Source organism: Juglans microcarpa x Juglans regia, unplaced genomic scaffold, assembly GCF_004785595.1.
Source record: "Juglans microcarpa x Juglans regia isolate MS1-56 unplaced genomic scaffold, Jm3101_v1.0 JmScfU0051, whole genome shotgun sequence".
NCBI lineage: Eukaryota > Viridiplantae > Streptophyta > Magnoliopsida > Fagales > Juglandaceae > Juglans > Juglans microcarpa x Juglans regia.
In genome coordinates, this window is record NW_024475795.1 from 1 (window position 1) to 14,780 (window position 14,780).

Below are 14,780 nucleotides of genomic sequence, written 5' to 3' on the forward strand. Positions count from 1 at the left end.
CTCTCTGTGTAATGTGTTTGGTTCGAAGAGAGAAAGTTGAGGGAGAGATTCTAACGGCAAAAAGCCCAACCCCATCACCACCACGACCGCCACGATTCCTCTCAGTTACTTTCTCCGCATTTCATGTCACATATTTATCAGTACCTTTTAGTCGTATTTTGATTTTGTGGTTTGATTTTCATTAGTACAATGGAATCCCATCTCGCCTTTGTTTATTTCAGTGTCTGAGTAGTAGTGACTACTGAGTGGGGCTTTGCAGTGGAATGGATTTTGTACGATAAAGATGTGGGATGAGATGGGAGAGCAGGTAGGAGAAGTGGGGCTTAAATCACGGTAGTGAATGAATCGTGAGCCCCACTTGCATTTTGTTTGCAAAAAAAATTGCATCATTGATCACGGTTTCGAAATATTACCGAACAGTAAACCTTAAAGCAAAGACTTATATTAATTTATACTATTTTTTTCCTCAAGGAACCATGATTTCATGCTGTGTATCATGATTCCTTTGAGATACTTGCAGTGGTGTAAAGATCAATGCATGTGAGTATCGCTTTCAATAAATATATCTCCTAGTGTAATCAATACAGTAACCTCTGTTTCACCGGATACAATCATTTCTAATCATTAGAGGAAACTCTATAAATCATTGATCTGGACCTGATAAATGTTTTGAATAAGTATAAAGCTCTTCTTAGAGATCATCTATCTATAAAGAAATTGCTTTACTATATATGATAGTAGAGACAAATGTACAATAGACTATCATATGTATTGAGAACATGTAAAAGATTTTTAAACAATGAATCGCTAATTAAGTTCAAGCTATTATGCATTACGAACATATGAAATGAAGTTAGCACTACTTTTTATAAAGTTTTAACAATTTATGATATATTCAGAAATTATTTGTGTTTGACATATGAAATATCTAGGGACCTACTATAAATGTAACAAAAGTTTGTTCCTGATCTCTCAAATCTGATAAATATATATATATATATCGGTGGTGTTAAATCAATAGAATTTATTAAATTTCATATAATAGAATGGCATGATTAAACTTGATGGTACCAATATAATGTTCTCACGTGCTCTAGTGCACTGCTTCGCAAAGAAAACATACGGCATATATATAGACCAAACAATTTTAAACACGCAACACAGTGGCCTGTCGAGGGTACGTAGTATACATTGTGTAATGCATTTCATTCGTTTATCTTTCCTTTTACTTTAGTCCATAAAATTTGAATAAGATTAACTCTTATAGATAGATCATGTTAATACATGACGATGGTTATCATCCCATTGAATGGTCTGTTTTTGCCGTATCAGGCGTCGCCTTAGGAAATGATATATCCCATATAAGGACACCTAATGATTGAATTCTTTGCCTAATTCGTGGACAGTGGTTTAGAAGTTACGTTGGAGCTATGAATGCACCTGTTCCATTAAATAGCTCAAAATGGCCTTTCAATGACATTAATGGATTTAACTTTATAGTTGGGAAATTATACATGTACCTTTTCCCGAGGCCAAGGCCTTAGGAAATGTGCCGCCATAAGGTAATCCATCAATTAATATCGCATGTAAAAACTACATTTTGAAGCCCACCCCCATCCCCAACACCACACCAAAAAATAAATAAAAAAAACTCGAGTGATAGTGATGCCACACCAGACATGGGATTGGTTCTCGTTCTGTGGCTTTCATCGAATCAAAACCTATTTTTTTCCCTTCGTTATCTTTTTCTTTTTTTTTTTGGGGTGTCACGGGTCACCGTCGGCTTTAGAGCCAGAAATTGCATGTTTAAGATATATATTTAGTAGCTGCATAGAATGATGAGCATCGGATCATGAAAACGTGGGTCTACCTTGATTCGGATGGTCTTTCATCATCCTCACCATATGAATTCATTATAGAAAAACCCTTTTCCAATAAAATCACTTCCCTTCAGAAAAAGAGCATAATTACATTAGTACGTACGTAATAATAAACTTAGTTGATCATGATTTGTTACTCTTTGGTGCATTATGTTACTTAGTTTGAGAGCAAAATATAGTGAGTTGTAATGTGTGATCTTAACATAAAACCTTGTGTCGCGCGCGCGTAACGTTCTCAAGACAAAATGGGGCGGCTTATTTAATGAGCACGTGAAGTCATATCCCACACCACAACGGTCTCATTCTCAAGTCTCAAACTTGGGAAGTGTTCTTATCCAAGGGATTCACGAAGCTGATCACTTCACATGGATGCTGATAATATTGAGTAGTAATAATGGACCATAGGCATGCAGTTCTAGTGAGGCATGCAAGCAAGACATAAGCACACTGTGTTCATTCTTGGTGTGTTTTTTTAAGCCTTTTTATTTCCCTTTCTTTCTTAGATATCAAATGGTAGCTACGATTTTAATGGACAAGGACTTGAGTGATCAATCGATATTGACCACTTCTGCTCCAGCAGGCAGGCCAAGACTAGATTAAAAGCTTTAGTGATTACCAATGGCTTAACGCTGAATTGCATAAAACCAAAATCCTAGCTGCAGGCCAACCCGAAGCTGATCCGTGTCTAAAGCACTGAAGCAGAATTAAACCATAATGATTATGCAGCGAGGACGAGTTACCAAAACTTTGTTGCTTTCTGATGAAAAGATATGACGGAATCACATCTTTTGATGAAGGAAACGACGTTGGTGCTTTTCATGGTTATAAAAGTTGTTCTACTATTTATGTCTGATTTATGCAGATGATTTAGAGACTTTTTTTAATGGCTCTTTAGCTTCTTTGAAAGAGTTGGTAAAGGTGTTGCAAGTTTATGAACAATATTCAGGACGGCTAGTGAATAAGTTGAATAAACAGTGTTTTCCCCTTTCCTAATCTTTATTGTGGGCACAGAAAATTACAAACAAGCATCCTTATTTGTAACAACCCGGTTCAGTATTATAAGAATAATTTTATTGGGCTTAATTACGTTGATGGGTTATGTTGGAAAGCCCAATTGCAAATTCTTGGATAACATGACCCAAAATTTGATTTTGGTGATTAATAGTTTTGTGTTTACAAGTCCAAAAAATATTATTGTGTGAATTGGACTTAAGGTTGTTTGTTTTAGAGATGAGTTGAGATTAAATTAAAAAATTGAATAAAATATTATTAAAATATATTTTATATATTTTTGTTTTGAGATTTGAAAAAGTTTAATTGTTTATTTATTTATGTGAAAATTTAAAAAAAATTATAAATGATGATGTGAGATGAGATGAGATGTTTTCTGAAAACAAACAAAGCCTAAGGATGCTAAAGCTAGTCAACCATTAAAATGGACCTCGCCCACGTTTAAATGCGTAAAAATCCCAAGCCGATTACTTGACATCCAGCCACTATTTTAAATAGTAAGTAGTAAATAGTAAGTTTTAATTTTTATTATTCTGGAACACTTTAAATTCGACTTAAGTCTATTTATGAAAAGGATTTTGTGTTTACCTAAATAGATTTTGATATAGTTATAAACTTATACTATTAAGTTGTAAATTGAAAATAAAGGAATATGTTAAGAATATTTAAATGATATTAGTATTTATTAGACTTCTTTTGAAATTGAATAATTATGTTAATTATAAGAAAGTAAACCTAATTTAAGAGTTGGGGTTTTCATGACTTGTTTTTTAGAATTGAATATAGCTCAAGTATTTTGCTAAATTTTAATATGTTATTGATATTAAGATGTCAACGTTAATTGATTCTGTATTAAACAAAATATTCATTTGGCTATTTTCTGCAGTATGAATTTAACTAAGTAAGATAATACGACACGTTTTCTCAATAGATTTAGTGATATTATTTGTATAGGTGAACTACGAAGTGAGATTCAAGAAGCAACGCAACGAGGTAAGTATTTGATCACAAATTAGGATCATTACAATTCAGCTTATATAAATTATTATCAGCACAGTTCTTTTACAACCATTTTTTTGTACTACTCATGTCACCAAGCACAACACATGATCAGTCATCTAGCATCATGTTCAGATTCAGAAATTATAGTATTTATGTAAGTATGTAAATTATGCATCTCACGTCGAAGACACATAAGATATCTTAAGTTCAAATGCGAGATAAGATCAAATCAATCAATCAGTAAATTAGATGCCATTCATGTATGCTTGTTTTGGGAAGTGGTGTTACATTTTTGAACCTTTGTGTAACAAGAGAGAACTAGCTGGTTGAAAATCTAATTTGTTGTGAAATGGTGGGAAGTGGATTCTTAAAAACGTTTTGAGTAGCATGCTTACATATTACTCTGTTCCTAGTATTACTCGGAAGAGTGTGCAGGAAGTGTCGAGGTTGTTCTCTGAATGTTTCTGGGGAGGAAGCTAAATGGAGAGCCAATAGAAATGGGTATTTGGTCAGGCCTTGAATTCTTGCTGATAGGGTGAATAAAGTGTTAAGGCATAATATTGCGGTGGCTGCATTGTGAGTTTCAAACAGCTGAATGTGCGAAGGAGTTAGCAGGGGCGGAATTGAAAGATTTATTGTTATCTAGGCAGCTGAGGTTACAACCTGGAATAGATATTCAAGGTGGTCAGCTGCTAAAAATGGGGGTCTTTTCTTCTAAGTCCGCTTGGTAATTAGTGAGAAGCTATGGACAATTTCAGCCATTGAGTAATGGGTATGGTCAAGATGTATTCCACTAAAATTTCTATTTTCATGTGCTAAGGTTTCTTCTAATGTCTATATTTTGACACTAGAATTTAGCAATTGACAATACTTTGCATCAAGATGTGATTGTTTTGAAATTCTGGGGAAGATTCACGTTCAAGTAATGGAGATTGCAATTCTCTTATTTGGAAATGTTTTCCAATTGGTTAGGTATTAGCTTCTATCCCTAATACAATATGTTCTGATACTCGTTCATACTAAAATTGAAAAGATCCAATTTCACTCTCCACATGCAGACATGCTGGTCTCAAACCACTGTAATCTAGGAAAAGTTACAGCAACGCAGGAAGCCCAAGATACAGAATGAAGATGCAGTAGTTTTGGAAACCTGGGTGAGTGGAGGTCGACGGGTTATTAGGGGTGAAAGGGGAAATTTTGTTGCAGCATTCTCTGCCCCTCAGGGTTTGGTTCTAGTCATATAACATGTAAATTCCATGTAAAAAAAAAAAAATAAGGAGATTGGACACTGATGAGAAATGTTGCCGGAAGAGAAATTCCAGGACATAGTGACATAACATGTAAATTGAAGTGAAATACTTCAAAATTCTGGCTATGGAACGACATAATTGGACTATAATTATGTGTGCATTCCTTTGAGACGGGCAAAAACAGAGAGAAATGGAATGAGAGGGATCACAAGCAGATAAACTTAAACAATGAATGACTGTAGTTTCCAAACCTTCAAATTGCGCTATTAATGAGACAGATTCCTTGAAAAATCACCAAAAAACTCTCTGCTACATGTAAAATCTTGTCAACCAGTACAGTACAGTTGAGATTTTTAGGCTTGGACATCAAATAACCTTAAGCTGTTGATAAAGCTTATAACAGTGTAAGCCACGGATGCCTCCGTAGTTTAGCAAATATGATCTTGCTGGAAAAAAAAGTTTCAATAATGATAGAGCTCAGACTTCTAGGAAGTCTTACATATCGAACTCCCCTACTGATCTCATCCTCCTGCAATGATCCGATCTAGTGGAATGCTTTAACATATATGTGGAAAATATATTTCCCTTGCATCCAGTGAGCCTGAAGTTTATTTCAAAGATTTATCTTATCTTTAGACCAAAAGAACCAGCTAGTGAACTATTTCTTATTGTAATGAATACAACCTTTTGACTTAACCGCAATGAGTAAGAGAAATATACTACTTGAAATCAGGAAATATGTATTTCATAAAGTTAAAAACAGAAGTCAGGACATAGCTTAGATATAAGGAAATAACACGTTGAAGTACAGAATATATACAATGAAAGGGAGAACAGAGCAAACACATGCTCCCAGAAAGAGGAGAAGCCGATGCCTCATTCACTGCATAACCTCAAGCTTGCGATTGCCCCTAATAAGATGGCACTGGTGTTGTGTATTGGCAAAGCACAAGAATCTGTACATGTTATCGGGACCAAAATATTCAGCTATCAGCCAATAGAATGACCCCAATTCCAAGTAAAGGAAGAATTAAAAGTCTTGCTACAATGATGCCATTGTAGTTCGGATCCTAAATTAGATTCATTGGGACCTTCAGCAAGCATTCCTCCAAGAACAGCATAGTTGAAGGCACCATTGCCCCAGCCATAAAATCTAAACTGTCTGTGATAAAAAAAACCACAGAATCATCACTAAAAACCAAAGATTTAAGTGTAGAACCAGTCCTATAACAATCCCTAACAGTGAAGCGATTGTTGGTGGCTGAAGTATGTGATGAATTGGAGTTTTCTTCAGCAACAATTCTGATTTTTCTAATCATCCTAGGCTCTGCCCAACATCTAATTGACTTGGTACTTCTAGGACCTCATCCACTGAATCAAGATCCGGAATAGTTGTTTGTGAGATGCCCGAGATGCTGTAGAAAAGCTTGCAATAAAGGGTGTCTTGCAATGTTCGGTTTCCTATCTTCGAGCCCCGGCCATTCAGCTTCAACAAGAAGCGGCCTACTAAGATCATCAGCAGCAGGCACTACCTCCTCTATTTCAGGCTCTCCTTCTTCAATGATCTCATAATACTCCAATGGGGCTCCATCATGTGGTAAACAAGAGTGTAAACAAGTATAACAGCAACCCATTGGGAAAAGGATACATAAGCCACACCGGAGGCGTAACATTCCTGACCAAATGGGTTAGCAGTATTGTGGCAAACTGATGAAACTATTGCCAGAGGGAGGTTCCCTGTGTTTCCGAATGCAGTCATGATGATGGTGAATCGAAAGTATTCAGGTGGTGGCCGGCAAATTATTGCCACAAGAACCCCAATACGCAGCCAATGGCAGTACTAAGAACAACATTTACGGGGATGAACCACCAGTGAATGACACTCTCGAGATAATGCATGGACAAGGTGTGAAGATCAAACAGGGCAAGAATAAGGCAAAAACAAGCTTGCTGAGTAACTTGAAAGTCTCTTTGGGGACAATTTGCGTTTTCCGGTGGGCAAGAATCAGACCAATGACAGTCATAGATAGTAGTTTCAATAGAGGCACAATTGCAGTCAGAACATTAACAGCATCAGATTTCATGGTTCCATGCAATGAAACACGGAAAACCCATTCCCTGTGCTTTTTTGTGCAGTTGGAATCCCAGGAAACTCCTTAAAAATAAATCATCCCAAAAACTGAAATTCAGATCCCTTAAGTCACAAATGCCGTATAAGAATAAAAATTCTGGCAGATGAGTCTCAGAAAACACGGAAAACTCGGAAAGGAAAATAAAAGCAGTTGAAGTTGACGAACAGGAATGTCAACAGTTCACCAACTTCTACGCAGACTTCAAAGCACGCAACAGATTCGTTCTCCGAGTTCTATAACAAGAGATTCAGCCAGAAACATGAAAAGGCACTTTCACACAATCGAGATCATAATGACACTATCAGAGAGGACAGTTTTGGTAAGAGAACTTTACAGATATTCATGCCATACCATGGAAATCTAGTTAAGTATGGAAGTGAAGCTAGCGATTCGTGTAGAAGTTTTGGTAGCTTTTGTAACGCTGATTGCATGATGCTTAACTAATAGTATATACATTAAACCGGCCACTGTCATTATGTTTAAACCATTTAAAACCCTGTCTTAGGATATTACTCCTACACCTGAAGATTTTTTTTTTTTTTAAGTACACATTCATTTTATTGCAATCCATCATTTTTTACGAGGGAATATCTGGAATATCGTGATAACAACACACAGATTTCTGAAGGTAGCATCCATACATTATTCCCAAAGAGAAATCCATAAAAATAAGTAAAACAAGCCTAGAAGAGCATATGCACCTTAAGACTTATGGCTCGTTTGTTTTAAAAATGGATGAGATGATTTGAGAATAAAATTAAAATTGAATAAAATATTATTAAAATATATTTTATAATATTATTTTATTTAAGATTTAAAAAAATTAAATTATTATTTTATTTTATATGTAAATTTAAAAAGATTATAATTAATTAAATAAGATAAAATAAGATGAATACGAAAAATTTACCGTTAATCCGTAAGAGATTCACGAGAACGGACCCGATTTGACTGTCAAACTGCAGACGCGTGGGTGACCCATTTACCCGGTAAAACTCTCTCGCTCCTCTAAAGTATAGACAAAGTTATTTTGAGATAAATTATTAGCTTTTGTCTGCAATTACTTCTGCTCTAATCAACTGACGTAGATTCCCCTCCATCTTCTTGATTTATAAATAAAAGCAAATAAGCTGTATTTATTAATTATAATATTCATGTGTCTTCTTGACATCTATTATTTGCTCAATTATTAGCTCAACTAATTAAGCTGTTAGAAAAATGAATTCTCATGATTCGTTTGACAAATCACAACGAGCATCATCAGAAGAAGTGTCACGTCCAAACAAATATTTATATATATAATATATATATTTATGTATGTATATGTAAAATGTGTATAATATTTATTTACACACACAACAGTCGGAAGCTATTCGCCGTAAGATATAAGAATACTCATTAGATTATGTAATGCAATTTTAAATAGTGTTTGACTAAATATAGAATTTCAAGATGTATTGTATTGATTATGTCAATGACTTTTTACTAGAATAAATTACTCTTGTGAGTCAAATTTGATTAATTACTGTTTTATTCCTTACCTTCCAATCATGATTTGATTGCAACAACTTTTTTAGAACTATAATATTATTAATTAATATATAATCAGTAAAATGGTAAAATATAATAATTTTTTTAAAAAATTAATATTATTTTATTATTATGTATATAAAAATATATAGATAATCTAATGAAATAAATAAAAACAAATTCATATCATATTAACTAAAATTTGAATTTAAGTTTAGCTATTCCAACCAGAGTCCTTTAAGCTAACTAACTTTCGTAAATCTTTGAGATCATCGAGCGATACCTTACCGTCCACACAGTGTGTAGCTCTACCTAACTGTCCGTGAGTCGACGCTTTAACTGATTTTTTCTTCTTTAATAAATATCTCTAACATTAATTATACTATAAATATATGCTTCTGAATTATGCATTAAGAATGATTTTGTAATTATTACTACAATTTTCGTTTGAGATAATTGATTCCAATATTTGAAATTAACTTCAAACTGTTCTCAATTTATTATAATTATATAAATTGGCATTTCAATAATTCATACTTCATTATTTCATTAGGGAAATAACTTTATTCTGCCTTATAATAATTGTTGTGTTCACGTGAATTGAATTTACAGATCACCTATAATAAGTTAAAATCTTATGGGACATGATATTTTCTCCGAAATTCAAAAATACTCATATTACTAACTATTATTTTATAGAAGTATCACAACTGTCTAGCCTGCCCTAGTTTTAGAGAGAGACTTCTCTTTCTCTCTAAAAATCTACCAAATCAAAACTTGCGCAGAGGGGAATGACCTTCTTCCTCTCTCCTCCTCCCTCCATCCCTCCTCCATCTCCTTTCTAGTTTTCTTATTATTATTTTTTTTTAGGGCAAAGGAGGGCGGAAGACCGATTTGTTGCTCTCTGGCTTTCAGTGACTACCACGCGCTCTACCACAGGTTTTTTAAGACGTCGATCCTTCAGACGAATGAAGAATATCGCCGAACGGTGTTGCGCGTGAGCACGTGCGGTCCAACCTGGGAACGTGAAATCCACACGCCACTGTCAATGGTGCTCTTCTACCACCACGCGCAACTTTTCTGGGTCCAGGGTCACCGGTTACTTCAGACCTGACTAATCACCATACTCTCAGGGTGGCGCATGGCTCTCACATACTATCATAGTCACTTTGTCTGTCTTTTTTTCTCCAAGGTTGAAAATGCAGTTCTATATTTTTTCAAGATGTAATTCATTTTTTCTCATGTATCTTTCATTTCTGTTATATCTTTTTATTTTAGAAAAGTAAAAACAAAAAACACAGTCTCTTGGACTTTTGTCCATAAAGCGTGTCCTCTACTCTGTCTTAGACAAAATATGGGGTTTGTAAACTTTGTCTTGGACATAGTTGTGCTGTCTCTCAGACGGTGGTCTATAGAAATTTACAGCATGGACTAGACCATGTCAGTCACAGTTATGTACTGAGAATCTATTAATATTGTAGTTGAGTTATTATGTATGTTTCAGGTCAAAGTTGTAATGTCCGTTATTAATAAATGTAGTATACGTTATATATATATATATATAAAACTATTATTTTATAGTACTCCCCCCCCCCCCCCCCTCCCCAAAAAAAAAAACCCAAAAAAAAAAAAACATATAAATTTAGCTCAACCCCCGATCGAACACATGCATTATGAGCATGAGTATGGAAAGAAATAATGAATATATGTTCGAGTTCAATTTTTTTTTTTTTTTTTGGTCAATTGGAAATTATGTATTAAACCAGTGATGGGTAATCGAAATGATAATGGAAGAGAGAGAATAAAAATATTCCCACCATCTATTTTTAATTTGTATATATTGTAATGCGTGCCCAATGCCCGATAATTATTTGATGCCATTAATAACGCTTGATCACATGCAAGGTCGGAACTCCCGGTTGCCAAATTTACAATTCTTTAATTTATATATATGATAATAAAATAAATCGTGGAACTTTGCATATTGACCAACAACCGACGAAAATCTAGCGTCCATGCTGCGTACCATAATATTATATATATCTGAGATCCAACATGCGGTAATGTCATTAAAAAAAATAAATTTTTGTGATTAATTTATTATAATTAAAATATTATTTATAATTAATTTTTATTATAAATAATTATTTTATTAAAATTAATTAATCGTAAATAAATAATTTTTTTTTATAGTGTGTGCAGCACGAGATGCATTGCATTTGTTTTATCATTAATGACTACATGGTACGGCACTTCCAGCCTAGCTCCTGCAAAAACATATATAGATCGAATATATTATTCGGAAAGATTTGAATAATAGTGAATTGAGATGAGTGAATTGAGTTAAAAATTAAATATTTAGAATATTTTTTTTAATTTAAAAAAATTGAATTATTTATTATATCTTTTAAAAAATTTAAAAAATTATAATAATTAGATAAAATGAAATGAGATGATTTTGATATCCAAATCTCTTGACCAGGACAATGTAATTTTGGTGTATATCATGTTAATGATCTAAAAGTGGTCGGTTTTAGTGAGAAAAATAAGTTATGACATAGGATATATATGATCAAGAGAAATGTTAAATCTCTCGAATTCGGGACACAAAAAGTGTTCCGAATGAAGTTTTTTTTTGTTTTTTTGCTTAGTGATTAAGAAAGTATTTTTTTAATGATATTGTGAATTTTTTATTTTTTTAAAAATGTTTATGATGATAAAAAAATATATGAAAATAAAAGAAAATAAAAGAAAAGAAAAATATTGCTGTTCGGGAAGTAAATTCGGGATGTTTTTTCGGTAAAATATAGTACTACTCAATTATGATCAATTACGTACAATCGTTTCGAGACGTACGCGCGGTAATACTAATTTTTCTAAGGTGGTCTTTAGTCCCCATGCATGCACTGATATAATTAGTTTGACATGATCCAGCCGTTGTAATTGGCAAAGTTATTTAGGATACAACATGTAGATGAAAACTCACTCAATTAGTTCAAATATTTGTAAATTTGTTTATGCAATTTTATGAATTATATTCCACTTTAAAACATTAATAGAAGGAAAGTAGTTAATTTCTTAAAACAATATTTTTACCTTTTCATTGATTGGATTTCACAGCCGCACATACAACATTTTCAGCGCATAAAAAGTTGCGTCAAATAGGCGTTTCATAAGATTACTTTATATTAAATAGTTCTGTATATAGATGACGTCGTGATTTTATTTCTCACCTTATCACATCATGATATCATTTCATTAAAAATCACCAATTTTTTTAGTGATATAACATTTTAAAAGTACTATGCATTCGTATTTTAAAATACTTGAATCAACACCATCCATGCTTCGGAGTTCCCTAACGGACAACTAGCCAGGTCTTGTTCTAGAGATCAGAAAAACTCCAACTTCTCTCTATAAAACTCTTCCAAATCCGAATCTAGCTTTGAGGGAGGTTTGGCTCCTCTCCCTCCCCTCCCTCTTATCTATATGTTCAGTCTGTTCGTTTTGTTTTATTTTTGGCGTGTTTTAGTTTTTAGTTTTAGCTCAAATAAGGGGTGCTCTTTCGGGTAATCCCCTTTTTAGTATAGGTTTTGTTCCTTTTTCTTTCTAAGATCTGTGTTCTTGAATAATCTCAAAGATCTTCATTTCAAATATTCAAAAACCTCTTCTTTCATTTTTTCTTTCGGACTTGTGTGTGGTGTTGAGTCGCCTGGAACGGCCGCAATTGGGCAAGAGTTGGTCGAGAGGGCGGGCAACGCTATAGCCTGTTGGTCGTGCGGCGGAGCTCGTGCATAGGAGGTCTTCTGCACAGTGGAAGCTGGTATTCATGCGAGCTGGGTGTTCGTGCTGTCTAGAATCAGGATGTCGATGCTTGGTGGTGGGCGCGCTTTTCTAAACTCACGCCAGTGCTTGTGGAGGGTGGCAGTAGCATAGAGGGAAATGGGCTTGGGAGAGAGCGGCGGAGGGAGCGATCAGCATAGTAAAACGCAAAGAAGAAGAAGAAGGTAGTAAAAGAAAAAGAAAAGAAAAGAAAAAAAGGAAAGTAGAAGGGGGCATCAGGCTTGGAAAGAGATGAAACCCTAGCCCCACTTGCTATTTTTTATGTTTTTGTATTTTTTTATGTGTTTTCCGTTTGCTGTTTTTAGTTTTTAATTAAAAAAAAAAAAGGCTATTTTGGACTTGGTGTCCATAATAGCAGAGTCCCGTATTCCTCCTGTCTGGGAGGATGGAGGGGGCTAGTGTTCTCTTCTTTGGAAGATGGGTAATTTAGTTTTGTTTTTTCAAAAGCGCTCTCTCTGTTAGGAGAGAGTTTTATAAAAGTTAAGACAATGACCGCCATAAATGAATTTGTGTGCGAGGGTGCCCTAGAGCAGATGCGTAGTTTGACTGTTGTTCGGATTTTTTCCTGTATTGATAAGTCACATCTGTAACTTTGGTTTATAGAATGAAATGAAGTCTATTTCAAAAACACCATCCATGCTTCTATATATGGACCTTATAGTCTTTTTTTTCTCTTTTTAAAAAAAGAAGATTAGACTCTAATTTTTATTAATTAATAACTCTAATCTCACTTTTGACAGAGTATATTTAGTTACAATTGGTAGACTTTAGGCTCCGTTTCAAACTTTTCGCCCTTATTTTCGCATTGCTTGATTAATTGATCTACGTACACATTCAAAATAATTTACTTCACATGAAAACAAGGCTAGTGGATTTTGCCATCTTTTGATCAAGCATGAAGAAAATTATGTACCGGTATTACTGTTTCACGCATCAATATTATATATGAAATACATCACTTACTGGACCAGACATTAATGTTACCGCAAAGATATCATCAAGCTGCATTAAAAATGGTGTCTTACTGTATATATGTTTATGCCTGCAAATTCAAAAACTCATCATAATCATGTCTTAGGATCAGTAAGAATCAGATCAAAAGGAATTCTCAGAATATAACTATAGCTAATTGAGAACAAGTACATCATGAAACGTATTAGGTTATGTTTGAATATTAAGATCATCTCAACTCATCTCAAATCAAACAACCATTCATAATAGCATCATTAATTAGTCAATTTAATTAATTAGCTTTGCCCAGCACGTCGGCATGGAGAAAGCTGCCAAACCTCCACACAGAAACTTATACGTACATCAAGGTTAGACGAAATTAATTAAACCCAGATCGATAAGATCCTCTTAGCTATCTCTATTGCATGAATCAAGGCCACCCCAGAAGATATGAGTACACTCAAAAAAACAACTGCCACCATCCCAAAAGCCAAACCTGGCCTAGTATTCATCAAATAATTTTGCAGCAACCCTAATGCTTCAGAAATATCCTCGTTGTAACGCAAAGAATATTGCTTCTCCCACTCCATCCAGTTCAAAGGTGGATCGTAATTCGTCTCTGAGATCTTCATCTCCCTAATCCGCAACCGGAGCACAATCATGTTCTCATCCACAAGCCTGCCCCAGTGATCTCGTCCCCTTGTTCCCCCGCTTGCTGCCACAGTACTTATTAGGTTAACGCGCCCTCTGTGGCGTGGCGATGTGGAAGAAAATGGCCGGCAATGAAGCGTAGGGAATGAAAGTTTGGTTGCTTTCATTGATGAATGAGTATTAACTAAGGACGCCAATCAAAGCTTAGAAGTTACAACTAAGCAGCTGTGAAGCAAAATTCTATGGGACTAGGGATGTTTTTATAGGGAAGATCGAGACGACGTACACGTATTACTGTACTGTAACTATTTGAAATCTATATTATGAGAGGACATCATGAATAACATGCAACTATATATGATAATTAAGATTTGATAACTTGAGGCCAAATGATCTGCATTTAGAGTTTTTAATGACGATGATTTTGGAAGTTGCGTCCAAATTAAAAGTGCCTAATAAAGTCCATTAATAGAATCAAAGTGGGCCGTTGGCTAGGATGCAATAATATGAGAAATGATTTTTTAAAATAA

At 34.4% G+C, this 14,780-nt stretch overlaps 1 protein-coding gene and 1 pseudogene across 1 annotated transcript; both read right to left on the reverse strand.

Moving 5' to 3' along the window:
* Positions 1–5,863: 5,863 nt before the first annotated feature.
* Positions 5,864–7,250, reverse strand: LOC121245533 (annotated as a pseudogene).
* Positions 7,251–13,982: 6,732 nt separating this feature from the next.
* Positions 13,983–14,417, reverse strand: LOC121245532. The gene has a single exon (XM_041143570.1). The coding sequence runs from the start codon at positions 14,415–14,417 to the stop codon at positions 13,983–13,985; it is 435 nt and encodes a 144-aa protein (XP_040999504.1).
* Positions 14,418–14,780: the final 363 nt, after the last annotated feature.